General features: G+C 40.2%; 2 protein-coding genes across 3 annotated transcripts in view; both read right to left on the reverse strand.

Moving 5' to 3' along the window:
* The window catches only part of LOC138027935 (GRB10-interacting GYF protein 2-like), a 19,875-nt gene extending 14,213 nt beyond the window's left edge, over positions 1-5,662 (reverse strand). The window contains exon 1 of one of the 2 annotated variants that reach the window (XM_068875555.1): positions 1,581-5,662. In XM_068875555.1, coding sequence (XP_068731656.1) covers positions 1,581-2,811 — 1,231 coding nt within the window. In that variant the 5' untranslated portion in view covers positions 2,812-5,662. The remainder of the gene's footprint in view (positions 1-1,580) is intronic. The other variant, XM_068875556.1, reaches the window with a different exon arrangement.
* Positions 5,663-5,813: 151 nt separating this feature from the next.
* On the reverse strand, positions 5,814-22,273 carry LOC138027937 (matrix-remodeling-associated protein 5-like). Its single transcript, XM_068875557.1, has 8 exons — positions 21,833-22,273; positions 14,160-14,483; positions 11,485-11,766; positions 10,097-10,399; positions 8,449-8,709; positions 7,806-8,078; positions 6,460-6,735; positions 5,814-6,185 (listed from the first exon to the last, which is right to left on the reverse strand). Exons 1-8 carry the CDS (start codon positions 21,915-21,917, stop codon positions 6,046-6,048), a joined length of 1,944 nt encoding a protein of 647 aa, XP_068731658.1. The 5' UTR covers positions 21,918-22,273; the 3' UTR covers positions 5,814-6,045.
* Between the last annotated feature and the right edge of the window lie 1,470 nt (positions 22,274-23,743).

Consider the following 23,743-nt stretch of genomic DNA (forward strand, 5'->3'; position numbering starts at 1 on the left):
ATCTTTGCGATGGGAACTTTCCTTGCCGTATTGTCAATGAGCAGCATAACATTAAATTCGCCAGTAAACTGATCCTCAGACACAAGGTCCTTCTTTCCTACAATTCCACTACAACCAGTATCTCTCAGAACATCAACAGGTAACCTGCGATCAGGCCCATTTTTAGCTTCGCTCATATGTTCTCTTATGTCGTCGCTCGCTAAAATTGGGCCTGACCAAAAGTCTCTCAAGAATTCCGGACGGTCGGCCAAATTTTGGCCGACCAAACTCGTGATCTGATTGGCTGTTGAAACGCCGGAAGTGAAAATGCCATCGTGATTGCGCGCAGCTTTCGCGAAGTCCTCGAGACTAATCCGCCATAAGTGTACGAAGAAATTTGCTCCCTTTTGTTCTTACAATGCCTTGGACGGTGCAACTTGATTTTATTTGTATAAATGGAGATATGCCATCTGAAATATCTCATAACTTGTCCAGAATCGGGTTTGAATCTCTGGAACGAGTGAAATTAGCGATTCCGTTGTCGAGCTCTGTGGCCATGGGGTTGAAAGTACTTTGGCACAAACTTCACTGATGTTTTGAAAGCTAAATAGCTGGTTCTTTCAAATGGCAATGAAAACCGATGCATATTGGTTTCCTGGATGAGACAAGGGACATATATATCAACAGGAGGAGATGCTGATAAAATCGCAAGTTACACGAATGCATGTTTTGAATATCTGTGTATCAAACGGCTATATTTCTTTACTGTACATGACACGGTTTGTTTGCACACTTCATAATATTTCCAGTTGATTTAACTTTAAACTCACACTCCAGAAACTAAAATGGCATGTTTCCAGAGAGATCAATTGTACAACAATAAAAGAAACTTTGCGAGTCCATCTTACTGTTCGTACTCCATCAAAAAATTAACAGGCAAACGTATCATGATTTTACTGCGCGCAATTCTAGAAATACACGTGCGCTGCAATTGAAGATATTACCCGAAAAAATCACCAAAGAAACCTTCATGGGCAAACACGTTAAAGGAATAACGTATTTCTCTTTTTTTTCTTTAAAAAGCTATTGTCAAACCGTCCAACGACAAAATGATAGGTTATCTCAATTTCAAATTAAGATGTCAACCTTAAAAGATTGCATATTCAGTGAAGTTCGGAGGGAGAATTACACCGGCCTTTGCCGCAAGATAGTCGTCGAAAACATTCCCCATGCTTTAAATGTAACTTTCGAATTCGTTTATAATATTCCTCCCACGGTAATTAACTTTGGTCAAAACAAAATAGCGTGAATCTGCCGTCCACGCGTGTATTGGTGTAATGGAAGTAAATTTGATTGGCCGATGAAGGACATGTCAATCAATCAAACAAGGTGGGCGGAAGGAATTTCGAAGAGGAATTTGGTCAGGCTCTACTTTTCGTTTCGCCAACTCCACATTACGTAGCACGCGAAACTAAAATAGAGCCTGATCGCAGGTTAATCAACAGGCTTCTCTCCAACTCTACCTTTCACAACAGGCATTTTACTTCTCACTCCAATCAACGGTTCAACACAAGCACTACTCAACAATGGAATCTTCTTACCACAGGCTAACAGCAGCTTATCATCTTTAATACAGGCCTTAACTTCTTCATCAGTAGGTTTAACCTCAGGTGGCTGAACTAAACAACTGGCACTCACTTGACCACGCTGCACAGGGTTACCATCCCTACTTTGTCCTCCGGATCTGCGTCCACCTGATCGACAGTTTCTAGCTTCATGTCCCTGCTTACCACATAGGAAACACTTTCTTGTTAGGGTTGGGCAGTTGACAGCTTTATGACCTCGGGTGTTGCACTTAAAGCAATGCAGAGCTGGTGGATTAATCTGCATGTTCTTGACTTCTTCCCTCTCAGGCTGCACTGTTGGCTTTCTGCCCGCTGAGCTGAACAAATGTTTACCATGAGCCTCCAAGTACTGGTCAGCGATCTTCGCAATCTTTGCTAGGGTCTCAGGTGCCCTTTCTCGCAGGTGAATTGCCAAATCCTTAGGGCAAGAGTCAATAAATTGTTCTTTCACGATCAAGTCCTTAAGACCATCAAAGGTTCGCGCAGTATCCGAAAGCTCTAGCCAACGTAACAGGTATCTGTCCAGTCGCACAATAAACTGCTCCGGACTTTCGTCAACTTCTGGTTTGGATACTCTAAATTTTCGACGATAGCCGTCTTCGGTAAGGTTATATCTCTTCATTAACGCAATCTTTACCCTGTCATAATCCTTAGCTGCGTCCTCCGATAGACGTGAGTACACTTCTAGTGCCCGTCCAGACAACAAAGCACTGAGCTTCGATGCCCATCCATCTTTTTTCCACTTAGCTGTCTCGGCAAATCTCTCGAACCTCTGCAAATAGGCGTCCAAATCGTCTTTGCCATCAACGAACGAGGGGAGTTTAGGTGCCTTAGCCCGATCCTCTCTGTCACCTCTTTCTGCGGTATGACCATCACCATTCATTGCTGCTATTCTAGCAAGTTCTAATTCATGTTCTCTCTTGGCAACCTCAGCAGCTTCCTTCTGTCTCATGAGGTCAGCTTCCTGTTGTAACTTCCTAATTTCTCTTTCCTGACGTCTCGCATCCCTTTCTTCATCCTGTCGTCTGCGTCTTTCTTCTTTTTCTTCTTCAAGCTGTCTACGTTTCTCCTCTCTTTCCTCTTCCAATTGTCTGCGTTTTTCTTCTTTTTCTTCCTCTAACTTTTGTTGCTTTTCTACAAACTCGAGCAGCTTTTCTCCCTCCAATCCGAACTTTTCTCCAATCTGTATAAACTTATCCATTTCCATGGCAGTATTTCACAGCAAAAACACAATATACTCTCTCGTACAGTTCTTCTTACTTTTCTGTAACTCCTTCTTGAATTGTCCTTTCCTGGTTTCTGTAGTCAGCAAACAAATGAATTCCTCTCCCGGACAGGCCCCCAATGTTACGAGTTCGAACGTTTTGAGGAAAGGTAGTTTGCAACTAAACTGAACGCAGGGTTGTCGGAACAACAACAAGAAGATTTATTCCAAAAATGAACGTAGTTTCCACGAAGTAAAACTCTGAACAACACGTACTGAATAAACTTACACGGCCTCCGCCAACTTGAATAAACACAGCTTCTGTCACACTTGACTAAACACGGCCAACGCCAACTCTCTTCGCTTGTGAAAAACTAGTTAGAAAAACACTCCACTTGGACTCGTCTACTTATATACTCTGACAATAAATTTCTAGAACTTTCTAAATTAGTAATGAATCTAATAATAGAAAGATTACAAAACACACCGATTTAGAAACGCTTACGCACGAACCTAAAAATAAACAAACTACGAACTCTCGCGAAGGGTCGAGAAAGTAACGCTTGTCACGCAATACTATTTTTCGTAACAACTAGTCAACAGAAATGATAAGTTTGTATCCTTCTTTCAGAACCGCGAAGAACATCCTTTCTTTAAAGGCCGGGACACACTAGGCGACAAGTCGCAGCCTCCCTGCGCACTATATCCTCGAGTCAACCTTTACTCGTAGCAGACTCACAATTTACATCAATTTGCATACATTGTTTTTGCTATTTTTGTCTTTGCCAGTTGACACTAAGTTGATTCTGATTAGCCATTATAAACAATGCGTGCAGAGCCGAAGAACTCGTGGTGTTCTAAAAATAGAAAGATATGCGCAAAGGTTGACCCATAGACTTCTATGGGAGAGGCGCGTTTTTACTCATGGGCTCGTGGAGCGACAGAAAATATAGACGCCCAGCTGTGTGACTCCCGAATGAATAGTATTAAGGACGGTGCCAACTATTGTTATTGCGCATACGTTCTGCGCATCTCGAGATACTCGGGTTTCCTGTCGGTGATCCTTACTCATACAGATCTGGAGAAAGTAGATCTTAGTAAGCAATCCTGGTATCCAAAAAGAAAATTGGTGATAACCATGCATTTTTGAGAGATAATTAAGCTTCAATTTGAGAAATAACGCCATAATTAGCTTTGTATTTTAAAGCTTTTTACAAATATTATCCATCAATGATGTTTGAAAAATGCGTGACTACCCCCAATTTTTTTTTTTTGATGTTCTTAAGTGATCTGGCTTTAGTTGCTCAAGGCCGGCCGGATAACTTTATCTGGTGGATAAGTCACTATCAGACAGTTTCAATCTGTGCAAAGATTTAAGCCTGGTTTTCACTAGCGACGCAAACACAAGCATAAGTGGCTTATGCTAGTGAAAACGAACTTCGACATAAGAATCGAAATAAACCACGGCATCCGCCATTTTGTTCAAACGCTCAGACGCGGGGAATCTGGAACGAGTGCTTTAATTGGCCAGACGTAGGAAATTTCCTTGTGCTTATGCTGCGTTTTGTGCGCGACACAAGCGGACGCAAGCTTAAGCGCATGCGCAAGGAAAAGGAAAAAAAAAACTGATCCTTGTGCTTATGCTTGCGCCAACTCCGTTTTCATGGTGAAATAAATATGGGTTATTGACCAAGCTTGGTCGGTCAAGATGGCTGGATATTGGCCAAGTTCTTTTTTTTTTGCGTGTTTATGGACCGAGACGAAGTCGAGGTCCATAAACACGCAAAAAAAAAAACGAACGATTTTTGATCTTGCGGGACCAAGCGAGAAATCCCGGGCGTTCTTATTCATGGACTTGTGCTCGGGTCGCTAATGAAAACCAGGCTTTTAGGATTTGCTCGTGTAACTGTGAATATGGATACTCTGAGTGCACCTAAGTAAACGCGTGTTCGAAACCTTTCGTCATTGTTTTAACACAAAGAATATTTTGCACTTTGGATAGCGACTTAAGATAAAGTTATCCAGCCCTTAAACAACTGGAGCCTGTTATTTGGACACAGAGTGCATGCTAATTAACCGAAACGCCTCTATTAAACACGCTATAAAATTATTATCACCCTCATAAGTTTCCTTACATTCTAAGAAGGAACAAAAAATTTAGCACCCGAATTTTACAGTCTGTTATGACAACAATATTAATAATTCGTTTTCAAGTGAGGGAACCCCACCCTCCTCTCATCATTTTATATCTGCCACTAAAAATAAGTTTTTTCATTCTATTTACAGCTGCCACTCTTTGGCCTTGAATTGTCTTGACAAGATTACAAATTGCTAAACTTGAGGGCGAAAAAAACTATTTGCCGAAGCGAAAAATACCATAATACTGTTTGTTTGTCCTCCCAGATTTTGAATAGGCCTTTTCCGAGTTCATGTCTGCCTCATCTTCAAAGCGAGTGTAAGTGCGAAGTCTTTGTAATGGTAATTAGTTCTACTTTACATATGAATGAAAACCAATTTTCATAAGAAAAACTTCGCACTTAGACTCGCTTTGAAGAGGAGGCAGACATGAACTCGGAAATGGCCTATTCTTTGATTGCTCCTGACGTCAGAGCGGCGGCCATGTTGGTTTGAAAGAACAAAAGTGAAAAAGTCGTTTGGGAATTTGACTCTATTATTATGCAAAATTTGAGCTCCATTTTTCTATTGTTTTGGCACCAAAATGGCCGTCTTATCACGTGAGTGCAATCAAAGAATGGGCGTTGTTTTTGTTTCTTTTAGGACCATTGTAAGTCCCGAGAGAAACTGGAAACAATGCTGATGCAAAATTTGGGGGGACAAACAAAGAATATTCTAGTATTTTCCGACTCGGCCAATAGGTGGTTTGCAACCAATTTCTAGAGACACAGATAACGATGATGTAATGTACAATTGCTGATGGACAAACAAAAGGAGCCAATGATCGAGAGATCTTTTGTTTCGTCCACTCCAACATGGCGGCGATGACGTCATGTGAAAACCACTTATATTTATTGACCCTTAAGTCCATTGCTAACTATCTTTACACTGTTCTTGTCTTGTCATCATTTTTTAAACTTAGACCACTCAAAAACAAAGAAAATCCTGGTTTCTAAGATCTCTCTTCTTTTCTCTGAAAGCCCAGTTTAAGTGCTTAACACTTGTTGTTGTCGAGTGCTAATAAGTGGCGGTGTTTTTTTCCTGTGCATAGTCCGCGTTTTTTCACCGGAAATGAACATTAGCCATTGCACTTAAAACTGTTGAAGAAACGATTTCAACCATGAATTTATAGCTATAAGCCTTGCGAGCTGAATTTGACGCTGCTACTTGAATAGGCCCTGCATCGTCCTTCTTTGGATGGTCTGCAAATCGAAGAAATTTTAGTGGTTAATGGTTTGGTGGCCTCCAACTATTCTGTTCCCAAGTTGTAGTCCCTTTGCAGAACGGGGTAAGAGGGAGGTCCAAATTTTTCAATGGAGTGTTTGTAACAAATAAAAGGAACCACTAAACATGATAGAGTGATCGCTCTTCGACAGAACACACTTAAAATCCGTTTGACTTGATAATAGCTTGCAACATTCGCGCCTACAACATATTTACAATATATGGGGTTTTCGAATTCAGGAAGTAAATTACCTTTCACAAAAAGATGCACTGTCTTCTGTCTTAAGTCAACTCGCGTCGCAGCAATGCAGAAATACCGTCCTCTATCGCTGGACGTCACGTTTCTTATGTTAAGAGAACCATTTTTGTACACCTTGTACTTTTCGGCATCCAGTGGCCGCCTTCCCTGGTCATGCTTGAGCCATGTAATTTTAGGCTGTGGGCTACCTGTGGCCACACAGTGGAACCAAACCGACTCACCAATGAATGCGGCTTGATTTTCCGGCTCATGCAGGAATCTCAAAGGATCTGTTGAAAATCGAATTGGATTAGGGATGGCACGATTCTAACCAAGAGTGGCAATAGGTTTGACGTTGGAAGCTCTCTAAAGATGTCTACAGGTTATTACTAAGTGCTCTGTCCTGTAAACAGGGCGATTAAGAAACGCCCACGGCTACAGCACCGAAAAAAAAATGCCATAAAAGAATAATGTTATCGTTTAAAAGAAGAAACATTATCGCGTTGCACGTGTGGCACGCATTTACAACACTTCCCGAAGAACGTTAAATGACCAAATTTAGTCTCCTCGACAACGTGAGAAGACAACAGTGTATATTTCATTGTTTTATCCGTCCTTATAAATGCAGTTATAGAGTGTTTTCACTCAAGTGATCAGGAACCTTGTTTTTCCACCGAAACAAAAGGAAACGTTCGCATGATAATAGGCTCGATTCCCGGAGGATTAGTTAGGCGTACCAACATGGCTGCCGTGACGTCACGTGAAAACACTCTATAGGATACTTCGGGCTATATTGTACAACATAAACAACATGGAATAATCGTGAAATACTTAACTGATACTTTAGTTATATCTTAGTTAGGGACGCTTTTGCCGCCTTAGTTGTGGTCGTCTCTTTATCTCTCTAATGACAACGAGGCTGCTTTTTAGTGAGCTCGAGTCGACCCTCTTTAAACATAAATATCGTGTTACTGTAACGTTATAGAAGTCATCATCGAAAAAAGGACACTTCCTTTCGTTTACTCGAGTCAACATTCGCCGTCTCCTTTTACATCACACTTGAAAGTGTGCGACATTTCCGACAGTTTCAGTCCCAGCAGAATAGCAGGACGTATCGAGCCTAGTTCAGCGGCCTCTTTACGAGTCTCCTATAGCTTAGAGGCCGAGCATCCGAACTTGTAATCGGAAAAGCGTCGTCATAGGCAGACTCCACGGATCACAGTCCGAGTAATCCACGAGTCATCATCGCAAAACACATGTATGGTCTATTCATTCGCAGTCAGTTTAACGATGATCGCAGGCGCAAGGTTTTCAAAATGGCATGGTGCGCCTGTGACCATCGTGACCTTATATTACTTACCATAAACAGAAACGTTGACATACGCTGTTTCAGAACTGAAGGCGTTAGAGCCATTACAGATGTATTGACCGGCATCGGTGAGTGCCACTTTTTTAAGAACCAAAGAGTTTCCATGGTTCTCCGCTCGGGCTGGCAACTCCTCTGGACCTTTCTTGGACCACGTGACTTTGATTGGCGGTATTCCATGGAATTCACACGTAATTTTTCTCCTTGAGCCCAGGAACGCTTCGATGCTATGTTTGTGCGAATGGCTCAGTTTTACAACGTCACTTTCTGAAATGAGATGATTGACAACTCACATCTTTCTCTATCTCAACTTGAGGTGAGCGTAAATGCGGCTGTGAATCGTTACTTGATCGGAATTTTGGGAACATTTTGTGACGTTAAATGTATGCATTCTGAGATGCCATTGGGGGAGGCCAAGCAGACACTTCGTGACTCTTATCAAAATTGTCACGCATCCAACTATGTGCATTAAATGTGGAGTCTCCGATAACGTCACAAGTGCATAAATTAACTCTTGAATTTATCAGGACGATAAAAATTTAAAGGTAACTAGGTCTAAGTAAACGAGGTACCAATTATTTGCAAAAGCGCCTGCTCTTACTCAACACGAATCGCATTTTGAAATAGAGCAGCATACCTATGACCCGCAGAGAGACCTCAACTTCTTTCAAATTTCCTATGTTAGATGCGATACAAAGGTAATGTCCAGCATCTGCCATACGCGCATCTCTTATGTGGAGATTTCCATTGGCCAGTTGCTTCAACCTCTTTTTGTCCATTCCACCCTGCTCCTTTACCCAGGTTATCGTAGGTTCTGGTGTTCCTGTGGCGTTGCATCGCAACACTGTAGATTTCCCTTTCACTACCGTTGTGTTTTTGGGTTTCGTTATGAAATTTACTGTAATGTCAAATGAAAACAAAATGCTGAGTTATTTAGGTTTACCAAGAGATTATGATGTAAGAGTACGGAACCCCGTTCCCCATCATAGTTTTTTAAATCTATTTTTAGTTTCCCAAAGCTATTTTAAGTTCTCGTTCCCAATGCCGCGCATATTTAAAACTTCATTACGTGATTACAACTGGCCAATCAGGTGCTTCAAGATTAAAGAAGGAATTATCATTGGAAGAGGCCTATATATGGGGCATCCGTTCTCTTTCCTGGTCCTCTTTTGCTTTTTCTACTATAAAAGAATCTTTCCTTTTACAAATTTTGCCTCGTCAGCATATTATGCACATCGTAAACCAGTAAGTCCTCCAAAAAATCGGGACTGAGTAATTTTACCCAGTTTACTTGTTTCTGCTCTTGGACGGCGTCCAATTTGGCTATATATATTGTCGATTATCTATGTGTCTGACCGATCGATAGTCTACCAGTTTAGAAGATTTTTTCAAAGTCTGGGATCGACCACGCATGACGAATAACGTCTCACAAAGTTATATGTGAAGTTGCGCCTTAACCAAGAGGATATGAAAGCTCTGCCATTTTCGGAGAAAATTTCAAAAGAAGCGCTTTTTCCTCAGTTACCTTAGGATCTTAAGCGTTGTTCCGGCCGGGTTCGAACCCGCGACTTCCGCAAGAAAGTCTCCTGCACTCTCATCCGGTATGCTGGGCATTGCTAACACGTGGCATACAACCTCGTTCCCAGGGCTTTTCTCCGCCCGCCCTATTTTCGCCGTGGTTTACTTATTGCTTTTTTCACCAATCCCATAATACGGTTCATTTTGGCAGGAAGGGGGGGGGGGGGAGTTATCTACATTAGAACAATTGATATCCAGTTCACCGAAGCGTCATGCAGTCCCAAGAGTAATTAACTTGTATTGTTTTTATGTAAAGACCCTTGCTTTATGGGATGGTGAAAATAGTCAATTCACTTCTTGCACAAATCCCATAATACACCTCTTTTAGCCCCCTCCCTCCCAAAAATAATCTGCATCGGCATTGTTTTCGACTTTCATGTCCCATGAGAAATTGCAAACAATGGCTATGCAAAAGTTTTGGGGGGTAATAGAGGTGTATTATGGGATTGTGCAAGTAGTGAATTGAAATATCTATGAAAAGTTGAGCGCGATATCCCAGATGATCTCATGCAATTTCAGTTTCAAAATTGGGAGTTTCACCAAGAATGTCGGAAGAATAAGCGCTGTTTACCCCCTAATAATTTGTCGGTTTTTTATGCAAATATTACACCGATCGAAATAATCGCGAAATTACTTTTGACTCTCAATTAAGCACTTTATATTAAAAGGAAAACTACCCGAAAATCTCAAAAACGTCCCAAGTTTACCTGGTGTATAGACCTTGCATTTCCTGGTCGTACTTCCCATCAAATTGCTGGCGGTACACTCGTAAAAGCCAGTTTCCCTTGCTTCAACGTTTCTTATGATCAGCGTCCCATTCTGATAGACACTATATGTAGAATCATTTTTTATGGATTTTTTCACGTGTTCGGACCACATTGGGCCAATGTAATACCAGCGTACCATGGGAGGTGGTGTACCTGTTGCTAAGCAATTCAAGGACATTGCGAACCCTTTGACGGCCGGTGAACTGGTCGGAGGAGGCCTTATGATCTGAGGTTTCTTACCAACTGCACATGAGACAATCAGAAATAGCATCAGTCTGTCGATGAGACATTTACCATTTCCCTTACTCGTGGCTTATGTTTCATCTTGGACTCTTGCCAGACATCGATTAACAAATGACGGCTTGCAGCCGCAGATCGAGTGAATATTTTACATCGAGATACCCTAGACGTCTCCCCAGTTTTAGGAATAAGGTATAAACACTAATGCATAATAAAATTTTAAGGTAAAAGAAATGTGAAACTATAGTCCGCTATCAGGAACTCAAATACTTAGGGAAAGGATAGGAACTTAAAGGAAAGGAACTTTATTTGAGTGTCTATATAGTCGTTCTAGCGCTGAGGCGCTAATTGGAGACACTGTAAACTGAAATCAACAATTAGAGTGAGTTTCAATCGAGTGTCGTAGAACCAAAAGCAAAGTAATCACTTTGGCCTATCAAAAAGGACGGAGAGGAGACGATCCAGTAAACCAATCAAAACTCGAAGTAATTACACGTAGCCGACACAAAGCGCGGGAAAATGTGCACGCTCGAGCCACGATTGGTTTTCGGTTTCACTTCTGATTGGTTGAAAAAATGGTGCGAGAACTTTGAACCAATCACTGAGTGAATTGATGAAAAACCAAAGAAATTCGCTAATTACTTTCGACAGCCAATTGAAAACCGCTCTAATTCAAATCAAGGCAAATGTTGGTTTTGGAGGAGAGGGGAAAACCGTAGTACCTGGAGAAAAACCTCTCTGTGCAGAGTAGAGAACCAACAAACTCAACCCACATATGAGGCAGAATCTGGAAATCGAACCCGGGCCACATTGATGGGAGGCGAGTGCTCTCACCATTGCGCCATCCCTGCATCCATAAATGGGACGTTTTTTAACATTAGCAATTTTCTTATTGCATGATACACACAAGAACAACTCTGTAGTCGAACTTAGCAACAGTGTACCACACAATTTTAAGAACAATTTAATTGAAGAACGTTTTCAGGCTCAAATCGAAAAAAAAATTATAAGAACTGTCAGCCTTAGCCCCAAAATCAGACGTTCTTATACCAAAAGAGTATGTGTATACCGTAGAAGGGAACACCTACCCCAGACTTCAAGTTTCTCCGACTTGGCTGTTCCCAGTTTATCAGCTGTCACATAACAAGTGTAATTTCCACTGTCAGCAAAACTTGTGCCATTTATACTCAGTCTTCTCTGATCCATAGAGATGCGACCTTCGACTGGGATGACTGTATCCCCATTCTTAATCCATCGTACGGTTCCTATGCTGGAACTGCGACAGCGACAAAGAAGCGATAATTCCTTTCCTGCAGTAAACTTTGTAGTGTGAACAGGCCGAGTTACAATTTCAGCCTTATTGCACATACCTGAAATGAAATGAAGGGAAACTGTTTCCAACAGAACTCTACAAAGAAAGGCAAAGGAAAAGAGAGTTTTAGCACCGCGTTGATGATAAAACAGCAGGGAAAAAGAGGCAACCTCAATTCCGACTAATAAATAATTCTAAACCTAATAAAACAATGTTTGCAATCAAACTTGCTCTACAAATTTTCTCCAAAAAAGTGTTTGGATTGAAAAAAAAAAGTTTAAAATCCCTTATTAGTCTTATTTTCACTTACGAATTTCCCTGGCGCAGCCATCTTGAATAATTATGACCTGTACTGTTGCCCTTATAGACCTAGACCACGACACGTCACAATTCGTCAAGATCATGGCGGAGCCCAGGAAAGTTGAAAACCAAAACGAGCGTTTTTGAAATTCATTCAAGTTAGTTTAGATACAAACACTTCCCGAGATTGGAAAAATCGAACAATTTTCATTGTGAACATTATGTTCTGTGGTTTAAAGTTATTTTCTTGTTACAGTGTAGGTTCTGTTTACCTTGTCTCTCTCCTAAAGAAAAGCAAACAAACGAAGAGAGAATCTACTCGTTATCTGTGCAAAAAAATTTAAAAAACCAGCTAAATCCGAACACATTTCTTTGGTTTTCGACAAAACGCAAATTTTAGACTCGCGTTCACCGTTTGACAGTTATGAAGTGCTGTCTATTTAGTGTTATGAAGTGCTGTCTATTTAGTGTTTTGTACTGAACAGACCTCAACAGTGCAACGAAATGTCCAGAAACCCATTACTAATTTGGAGCTTGTCATGTCTCCTCTAGAACATCATATGCCAATATGACTACAGCTACGGCTACAACAAACCCATGAAGCAACGGAAGATTGTTTGCGTAGCCTGATCTAAACACGAAGAGGGCTGGGAGAATTCTCACCATTCAACAGATTAACAGAACCGACTACAACGATTCCAACGTTTATAAAGAAATTAATACTTCTCAAAAAGTGATTCTTTGAGCTCAGTTCTCTGAGACGCTAAAGAAGGAAAACAAGTAATTTCGGGATTAAGTGAATTGTAAAACATTGGACCTTGACAGAAATCGGAAAACTGTATGATGTTGCCTCCCCCTATGGGTATCTGAAAGAAGAAACATTTTTCTGCAGGGTGATATAGCTCCTGATTTGGGTTGTTCCGAAGGAAAATCGCATCGAATTAAGGGTGACAGTGTACCTTTCGTGAACGAGGACATGAAACTGAAAGACCCAGAATTTACAAAAAACAAAATGTCTTTGTCCTTTCAACAAAGAATGGCGCCTCTCATTTCTCGGTCCAAAACCGTCTCCGTGCTTAATCTGAAATGATCCGCTCGTTAAGTAGCGGGGCGACTTGTTAAAACGGATTACGGAGCGACAAAATGGCATCAAATTCTTGCTTTGCAGACGGTTTGGGTCTTTCAATACAGGTCTCAAACCAAAACCTTCGATCCCTCCCTCCTAACTTCTCCTGTTGTGACTTCTGAACCGACTTTGCAGCTTGTGAAACCACGAGTTGTAATGCTTACCAGCTAATCTGTTGATTTTATAGTCACGTGGAAGATCGACTTTACAGTCTCGAATTTGAGTTTTACTTACTTAAAGGTCTTCAAGTGAAGCTATGATCTTCGCAGTTATGAGAGCAATTTTTGCAATTGCGTAGAGAAGCCTGAAAAATTCAGGACTTCAACGGGGTTTGAACCCGTGACCTCGCGATTCCGGAATCGAATAAGGATAGGCGGCGATTTCATCCTTAGAATATTTTTTAGCAGCATCAAGAGCGCGAATGGTGTCTTGTTCATATGATGTTCTCTCTTGATGGTAGCGTTGGTACAGATAGACATAGCACGTGACGTTTTGATAAAACTTTATTTAAAAATTGACAAACTCTACAGAAATAAATAGAATACTCGATCTACTACAAAACTAAAAACGCGACGTTTTTGAGAGGCGGACAGCAACCGAAAGTGAGCTGTTTTCCCTTCTAACTTGTCTTCACACAAAGAGGTTACAGGGAAACCACGACACGTCACAATTGGTCAAGATCGTGGCGCCCGGGAAATTTGAAATTTAAACCAAAACAAGCGTTTTTAAAATTTATTTATTTCAGATACAAAAAAAAAATTGGAAAAAGTTCAAACAATTATTGTTGTAAACATTATGTACGTTCTGTGGTTTAAAGTTATTTTCTGGTTTTAGTGGAGGTTTCCTTTTAATAAGCCTAAGAACTTCGGTAGGTGATGGTCACAGGGTCACTTTGTGACGCCTATACCAACTAACGTGAATGACGTTATTTTCTTGTATTATGGCCGGTAATAGCAATAGAGAAAGCCAGCAAGAGACGTGCCGTCTATTAGTTGCAGAAAAGATAGAAGATCGTCCACACGTACCTTCTACTGTCAGTTTTGCTGTGTGACTTCTAGCCTTTTTGAGAACGGTGTGGCTCCTTTTAGTTGTAACAATTGCAGTGCACTGATAAATCCCTGAATCGTCCAAATCTGCATTGGTTATCCTGAGGGACCCATCCCTTCTTATAGTTAATCTCGACTGCTTGTTTGTTCTTATAGTTTTGTTGTTATGCTTCCATTCGTAGGAGATTCTCCTCTGCGCTGAAACGGTGCAATTTAAGGTGACATGGCCTCCTTGTTGAACCGTCTGGGAAGTAGGGTGCTGAAGGAATGTCAAGCCTGATTCTGATGTCATAAACGAGGATACTGAAAAGCAGGTAGTTTCATTGTTAGCTAGTCATTCAAACGTCCACTCCTACTAAAGAGAAAATAATGTTTGCAATCAAATTTGTTATAATTTTTCAAAAAAAGTGTGAGTGTGTTAGAATCCCCCCAAGATTAGAAATTGCGGTCTCTTAAATGACCACTATCAAAAGATACCATAATACTATTTGTTTGCCCTCCAAAATTATGCATTAGCCTTGTTTTTTTTTCTCTCGGGACCATTGCAAGTCCCAAGAGAATCTGGAAACAGTGCTTATGCAAAATTTTCGAGGGCAAAAACAAAGAGTATTATGGTATTTTTGAAAGTGACCTATGCCGAACGCAATGGACCATTTTACAGTTCTGTGCTCAGGTATCAGGCCTTTAAATAAAAGCGAGGCTGGAGTTGACCTTCCTTTGGTACAGACCTCGTTGCTTTTCTTATGTAAACCATGTTGTTGTAATGTTAACGAGTTTCTATTTACATTAGCAAAGCAGTGGGTTTGTATAAAAAACAAGATCAACTCCAGCCTCGCTTTTATTCAAGGCCTGGTTTACTGAACGCAGAACTGTAACGGGCCCGTTTAGGCTGTTTCAATAATTGACCAACATTCGTTCAACAAAAGTTGAACAATAGTTGAACGGATCAAAAAACAAAGTTGTGCGGTGGCCGTTCAAACGGTTCCAACATTGCGCCAACAAAAGAACCAATACTTTCGCGAAATTTGATTGCGAGGAACTAAGAACTAGAAACCAGTCTCTCTCGTCCAGATAAGCTACGCTATATTAACTTTTGCGGCCTGATGTGAGCATGCGTGTGTTATACCGCGCACCAGTGGCTCAGTTGGTTGAGCTCCGGGCTGTTACGCGGGAGGTCGTGTGTTCACCTCCGGCTGGACCAAAACTCAAGGTCTTTAAAAAACTGAGGAGAAAGTTCTGCCTTTGTAATTACATCTGCAAATGTTTGACTCTCTAGTCTTCTCGGATAAGGACGATACGTCGGAGGTCCGTCTCACAACCCTTCAATGTTCATAATCCTGTGGGACGTAAAAGAACCCGCACACTTGTCGCAAAGAGTAGGGCATGTAGTTCCCGGTGTTGTGGTCTGTCTTCTGTGGTGTATCATGGTTGGGAGGGTAAATGCTCGGAGATATTAGCTACACCAAGCTACTCTAAAAATCCGAGGGTAAATAAAGATATGTGATATGATATGATGATATGATGACAATTGTTCAACAGAGTGTTCAAACGGCCTCAACATTTTCGGGAACAAAGGATGTTCGATGTTGAAGGAAAGTTTAAACCGATTTAAACTTGATTGAACACACTTTCAACAGGCTTTCAACATTGTTTACGCATTCTTTAATGTTGGACGACCTGTTCAAACGCTCCGAACATTTGGTTCAACAAAGTGTTGAATGCATGTTGAACCAAATGTTGAAACCGTTTCAACGGGCCTTAAAATGGTCTATTATTCGGTACACAATGAAAAAGAGAGCCTTAAAGAAAAGACGTTGCTAGAGAGATTTAGCCAGTGGCGTTTACGGCACTGAGGCAAAAGCCTGGCTCGAATTGGAGATTTACCGAAAATCAAAGAAATTCGAAAGAGTTTCACTACTTTCAATAACTGTACCATTTGGAAGGATTGAATCTACCTGACTGTTTCACGTAACGGCAATATTATGGTACCATGTGAAACACCAATAATTTCTTAACAAGATGCACCATTGATGTGACGTAATAAGTTACCATGACAACAAAACAGCCATGTGAGAACATCCTATGGTTTGTCTTTAAACGCCTCCATAGAAAACACGATCTCGGCCAATTTTTATTGCTGGAAAGAGATAAGCAAATCTATTGGAGCGGATTGATAGCCACCTTCACAACTGGAGAATTTTAAGCCACACAGTTGGGAGCAAGTCAATTTAAGCTCGTTTCTGGCCTGTTATATTCAGAGATCAGACAACTTCTCAAAATAGAGACAAGCGACACCCTGCCTGCTTGGGGTGAAGGGATGGCGCAGTGGTGAGAGCACTCGTCTCCCGCCAATGTGGCCCGGGTTCGATTCCCAGACTCGGCGTCATATGTGGGTCGAGTTTGTTGGTTTTCTCTACTCTGCAGCACTGAGAGGTTTTTACTCGGGTTTTACCCCCTCCTCAAAAACCAACATTTGACTTGATTTGCGTTAGTTGTTAATTTCAGCACTAGAACGAATAAACACTTAAACATGATAAAGTTCCTTTCCTTTCCTTTCCTTTCCATTTGTCGTTTCACGTAAACACCTTGCTAAATCTCTCTTGTCTGCTATATCGGTTTATTTTGTGATTATTCCAACTCGTTGTTCAATTAGGGAGAAGTTTCTTATGGATTGACAATAACAGTTTCAAAGGCAAGACAGATGATCATTAAGATTCTCTGTTCAATCCTCAGTCGTCGTCAAAAGCACTTGGTTATTTTACGTTTTTTTCAGTTGGGTACCGCATAGCCTGATTCTCAGACGGTCCTGGTCGCTCGTGTCATGCACTCTACTCCCTTCGGTGCGTGACAAGAGCGAGAATCTGAGAATCAGGCTGGGTACCTCAAGATGATTTTTCCCCATTTAACCAACAAAATTATTGTTTTGTGGCGTTGCTATTGCCACAGCCGCAGCCACAGCTGTTTCTTAAAGGAATGGCTTCTCAACGAAATTCAGGTGAGACTTGTGTATCATAATGTCAGGAGACGACAGTTACGTAAACGTTTGTGATGTATTAGGCTTCGCTAATAATTAAGGGCATTAAAATCTCTTGCTAGGTAGGTTTAGTTTTGAAAAAAGGTTCAGTTACAATCTGTTTTGTTAGTGAGAATTATGCAAATCTGATCCATTTCGAATTAAGTTCCCTAATCATCCTCGGACAATTGACCTCTTTGGCTTGTACGTTTTGTTTTCCCATTTCAGATCATGTGATATTCTCAAGGAAATTTTCCTTTGTTTTTCCATAAGTTATTCGTACATAAGCACGTGCATAATACCACATTTGAAAGAAACTGTTTTCTGGTCTGGTGAACACACGTCTCCTCAAAATCAGCAACCCGACTACTGAGCATGCGCACTTGGAAAGGATTTGTTCTACAAAAAGTTCCATTCTCGTCACCAGAACCTATTTGAACCTTACGGCGCCTGCTCACTCCTCGCGCTAACATGAATACACCAATTAGAGACGCTTTTGATTGTTCTTCACGAAAGCCAATGAGAAGACACTTTGTTTCCTTGTTCCCCAGAGCTCTTCTCTCCCTCAGTCAAGAGAAGAGCTCTGGGGTCGAGATTGCAAAAAGTTCGACCTTTGGACAGATTCAAAACGAAGAACTTATTCTCGTTCGCTCTTATCCTACCATTTCGATCTAAGGATCTGTAACTATTCGCAACGCGATCCATGAAAACCAAAAACAAAAACGATCAAAAAATTGGAAAAAGATCAAATACTCAAATCATCTTAATTAATCTTGTAACAGGAATAATTTCTGCATGATCCGGTTAAGTTAATTAGCGCTTCCTTTAACTCAGACCATTGTTTTGTTGCGACAAATGAATGCAATTTCCGGCAGTGGAGTAAGAACTCGACGAGGAATTTCTTGACATTTTTATAAGCCTAATAGCTGTGAACTTGCTAATGGCATTTCGCGACATGGACTCCAAAGGAGACTAATTTTTAAAATTATACAAAATATAAGAACGCCTTTTCATGAGAAAAATATTCATATACTCTTTACTTTAACATCGCGCCCTAAAATGCGATTTTCTTTTTCGAGTCATGCGATTTCTACTCAAAGTTTAATGAAAGACGAAGCAGCATTCAGTAAACATTTAATGGAACTCGACTCTCCCTGGTCGGTAATTAACTTAAGTTCTTGTTTTTCAATAAATTAAAATAGTGAGACGAAGTTCGTGATCGAATTGCGTGATATAAAAGACGTAATTACACTCGCGGGCGTGGAATAACCATTTTAAATCATTTCCCTTACTCAACTCAATACCATCAAAGCATTCTTTTTTGAAACCGTTAACATAATAACAAAGTTTTTCACACATTCTCAGATCCCTGCGGCGAACCTCAATTTTCCGTGCGTAATCGCAGATTTTCACAGTTTACACTTAGAAGTGACACGTCAACGTGTGTCGATAATGCGATGAAAATTATAACAATATTCGAGTTATTGAATATATCATGGTGCGCAACTTGTTCCAAACGATTACTGAAGAGCGCTAGCGCTTCTAGCTCTCAAGTGCCGGAATTCAGAGACCATCTCGATTTTCAGGAGCCTATATTCAAGTATCAAAGAACCTTAAAATTGACATTATTAGTGGAACTGGTGAACTGTAAATTACATGGTAAGGCGTGGCTTTCACGACGCACGGGAAATGGAAGTGGGGGTGCTCATATTAAGACGCTCAACAAAATACCGTCAGGTCAATTACATGAACGGATTGTTTTGAGGTTGAAGACAACATGAAAATAACTAAATTTAGGCCTTGACGATAACGTTGGTGTATTACAGTTCTCATGATAGCGCTGAGTTACACTCCTTGCTTAAACTCCCTAATTACGAAATACTTCGATACTGCAAAGTTATATCAAAAGTGGTGCTTTCTTCCTTTGTTCGATTGGGAAAGTGTGTACCACCTTAGCTTTCCAAGAATAGCATTTCTATGACAATCCAAAGGCCTAATGGGTATAATGTTCTATTATATATATTTTACACTAGAATTTTTCCTTTTTGTTTAAATATATATTTTTTAATTTAATTTTATTTTGTAATGTATTTTAAGGTGGACTAGCTCGTATGGTTCGTCAGTTCCTTTCTAGTCTTCCTCTTTGCACCATTTTTTTCTTTCTTTACTTGTTAATGGTATCGTGGTTTTGTAATTTTCATTTAATTTCTATTCTTATTTTTATTGATATATATTGGTTTCTTTCATTACGTTGTGCAAAGAAAACAAGATAAAATTAAAATTAAAATTAAAATTAAAAATTAAATTAACGGTATCGATGTCTGGAGTAAAAACTAAAAGTTTATCGTCGAGTACTCCACATAACCTCATGTCGTCGGTTTAAGAACGGTGAAGAAATTTACAAAATGAGATACGCATGGGTGGGGCGAGCTAAGCCATTCTTTTTGCTCATTAAAGCTATTTACTTGTGTCGAACTCGTTCTCATCGACGGTTAAACTCTGTACGACGGGAATGCAAAACAAAATTGTCAGTTGAAAATGAATTTCTGCGCGGTACAAGTTTTTTGCCCTTTAGTAGCGCATTTTGCTCGCGTTGCGCAACTCTCATTGGACAATTTGAAACACTTGGCCAATGAGAGTGCAGAATATAATACGATCGCCATCAAGCTATAACGACCGTAGCCACACATCTAGCCGAGCGCAGGGGAAGATTATAGAAAGCCGAACAATATTTGGAATTTATCCGCCAAAATCGCTGTGTGGTCCCGGAGCGGAGTTGATGTGATAGGAAATTTATCTGGCCTTAAGGCTGTGGCGTTTTTATGGCGATTCGCACCGTTGCTTTGTGACGCGAGAGCAATTTGTGGGACGAGACCGCCGCGAGTCACCAGCCTTTCTTCTCTTTATGAGGGGAAATGACAACTAGCGACATCTTAAAAATTCGTAAGCCACAAACCCGTCTAAAACAAACACAGTTTGCCCTCCGATTTCACAGAAAAGACCAGGACAACTGTACGTAGAGGTAAGTGACATTTATTTCTGCATTGACAGCTTATTTTAGTATTTATAAGCTCAAAGTTAATTTTCCCATACAAAGGGTATAAATCGTATACCGAGCTTGGGCTGCCTGTGGTAGCCTTGCATACACTCGGCAGCGGAAACAAGACTACACATTGATCTGCCAAATCTGATGATCTGGAAATCAATTTGTCAGTGTTTGCAAAGAGGTAGAAAATGAAAGGATATTCCAAAATGATCGCGTGCAGATTATTTCAGTCGACTACAAAGTAATCAGCAGAGTGGACAATAACTTGTCACATAAACTGGTCCTCTAAGAAGGTTTAGAATCAACGAAATTTGAAGAAAAACAATTGAATGTCTTAAGAATCAAGTGACAAATGTATAATCCCAGCCTTAAATGGGGGCACTTATCGAACTTGTCTCTGCAAATGACATCATCTATTCTTTTCTACCTTCTTAACGCTCTCCTATTTAAGTAAACCAGCGTTTGGGGTAAAGATAGCTGTGGCCTATCGAGTGGAAAGGGAGACGCGATTTCTAGCACAATGGAAGCAGCTTAGATATCTAATACATATCTGACCTGAATTTTTTCACGCAAGAAAAAGGTGCTTGTCTTTAAGAAAGAGTAGAACTTGGGTCAAACATGAAAGTTCAGTACAATGACAGATGAGTCGGATATTTTTTTTACTTTCTCATAAGTTGTAATTGTTTGAGCATCTTAGTTCTCTTCACGGTGCTTCCTTGTTTTCTCAATCTCTTAGTCGGCTCCAGTATTTTGCAATAAACAAAACAGTTTTGATCTTATTTATGTCCGGATTTGTTGTTTAAATACTGAAAACCTAAGGTTTTACCAACAGCGGGGCGACAACAGATGAAACTACGTATACTAAAAAGTAGCTGTATAGTCTTTGCAAAAATAACGCAAATTGGTCACAAGGATAGAATTATTTTCTAGAAGTGAATAGTCCAACTTTCTCACAATGAGACTTTTCGGTAGAGTTCTTCTACGAAGTAAGTTTAGCAGTGGAATTATTTCAGTTAACACGTGCAATAATCGCAGAAATCGATGATGGTCAGTTGTGTGCAATTCTCGCTGCATTAGCGTATGTACATAATTTGCTAATCGTTGAGCCAAATATACCAGATAATATCAAGTTCAGTTTGATTTGACGACTCTTCCCCAGTTTATAATCGATTATAAATTCTAAATTGTACCAGGAATGTATGAACTCGTTATAGCACTCTTAGCTCTTGCCACCCAACACTAACACTGCCAGTTTATCAGATTATGATGGCGGATGTTGGGTTGATTATTTCAGGATGTGACTAAATTTAACAAGCTCTTCGATCTTTTGAAGCAAATCTGTTTATAACGCGATGCCTTCCTCAGGAAAAACTCCTACTGAATGTTGAATGTGTAAGTTTAATCATTTCAAAACTTATAATTTCATTTTATATACGATGAAATGAAAAATTAAACCTCTACCAGTCTTGAAATACACGCTAATGTCAAAATGTAATCATGATATTTTGGGGTTAGCAGGTTCCGATGCAGTACACATGTTTAATATCATTCATAACAAGTTCGCCCTGGTTTAATTACGAGTGATTTACTTACCTAACAAAACTAGCCACAACCAGCTACGCACATATGGTTGGTTGGTTGTACTTCGTAGAATAAACCACGCCATAGTACGAAACATATCAAGTTGCAACTTCCCCAAAGTCTGCGTCCCACTTTGTCGAGAACAAGTTGAAACACGTAAAACCTCAGATGCTCCGCGTCGGCCAACTGTGGTTGGTTCCGTGCAATGCACTCAAGGCCTGGTACAAGTTTTCGATTTTGACTACTGCATAAATTAAATGAAGACAACTAGCTAAGGAGCTTACCTAAGCAACCTGAGCTAATTTAACCGATTTGAACCGATAAAATAATGGATAGATTCATCACTGTCGGTCCTAGAGCCAAACGGCGTAGAGACTTCGAGGTCATGACATGGTTTTCCGTCACTGACTTGCAAACTTCGTCACAAGGTTTCATTTCCTTGGTCAAAGGTTGTAAGTAACAAATAATCCATTTGAGGAAATGATCCAGGCCTACCCTTGAAAGATTGAACTGATAAGTGAAAAGATAAGCCGAATTGCTTTTTGCGTGATCGGTTCGAGGTTTCCTAACTTCCGTCTTACAAATCACTATAAGAAACTTGTTTATTTTCCAATTCCTTGGCGCGTCAACGATTTCCTTGTCACTGTGCAGACACAAACCCAAAAAATGGCTCCGGAGCATTGCTAATCTGTTGTTTATATCTTGGCTGAAAAGAAAAGGTTAACGTGAGGTTTTCTTTTTTTTTTCACTGACAAATGTGTTTGTGGAAATAAGATAAGCTTGCTTTTAAGCTGTTGCTAGGCGTGGTGCAAATTTAGAAGGGACAGGCAGGATTATCCATATTTTTATGATCTCAGAGTCTTTACTGATAGCAAGCTTCGCCCTGGGAGTCATTAACGAAACATTAAGAATTTTTTTCGTCGTAAATCACAACACATTATAATTAACTTAGCAAACAGTTAAGTCAGGGTATAGTCTTGAAACGAAAACTGTTGTCAAAAAAGAATAAAAATTCTCTCTTTCTTCCGTTTGTCTTTTTGGAAAATTCTGTTGATATCTGTAGTTAACGGAAGAAAGTGATTAAAATGCGATAAGTTTCTTTGATTTTTGGCAAAATGCAAATTTCACTTTGACTTGTTCCGTTTGCCGTGAATGTTGTAGGTCCCTGAACATGATCCGTCCATGTTAAATCCGTTTTTACCTAGGTTAAGATGATTCCTCAGGAAAAAAAAAGGTGCCGAATGATTTTCTTGAAACTTTCCCTGAATGTTCCCTAAGTCACCGTGCTTGCTTAAGAGATAGAATGGGCCATGATACTAAACACGCGCGTTATTTCATCGGCTCAGCGTACATTTTGCGGTACTGATCTAAACGAGAGGGTTTTTAAAGTCACTCTTGAAAAAACACCTGATAGGTAGAAAGTCTAGAGCACATTAAACATTGTCTTATATAGTTTATGGAAAAATCACTCAACTTAAAACGACGCCGGCTGAAAACGTTTCTCGAGAAGTTGTATTCAAGATCATAATTTCCATCCCTGGGTAATGGGCTCTAGCGAAATCTTTTTTTCCTTCTGGTAATTTTTCAATTTTTTTTTGTTTAAAGGGGATAATTTGTACACAAAAATTATGCAATAAAAAATATAGGTCACCGTGCTCTTTTTAAGAGAACAACACCATCGTACCTATCTCGATTATCGCAGATCGAAACAACAAAATTCGCCATGTTCTCGAAATGCGCGCGCTTATTCGCAAACAGTTATGGGTCATTCACAACTTCTCTCACGTGATTTGAGAACTGTTTCAGCGTGTGTGATCGACGTACGCCATATTTTGCAATGTTGCATATTTGACCAGTTTGTAAATATTGACACACCATATGCGCAGTACAGGATGCGCAGAGAAATACTGAGGAATCACGGTA

Source organism: Montipora capricornis, chromosome 12 (assembly GCF_036669925.1).
Source record: "Montipora capricornis isolate CH-2021 chromosome 12, ASM3666992v2, whole genome shotgun sequence".
NCBI lineage: Eukaryota > Metazoa > Cnidaria > Anthozoa > Scleractinia > Acroporidae > Montipora > Montipora capricornis.

Bases quoted from the DNA above. Each gene is read 5' to 3' on its own strand.
- LOC138027937 (XM_068875557.1), bottom strand. From the start codon at position 21,917: ATGTTTCGTACTATGGCGTGGTTTATTCTACGAAGTACAACCAACCAA. The intron at 8,079-8,448 runs GTATGCTGCTCT...ATCTCATTTCAG, and splicing joins GGTCTCTCTGCGGGTCATAG to AAAGTGACGTTGTAAAACTG. The intron at 6,736-7,805 runs GTAAGTAATATA...GATTTTCAACAG, and splicing joins TGTCAACGTTTCTGTTTATG to ATCCTTTGAGATTCCTGCAT.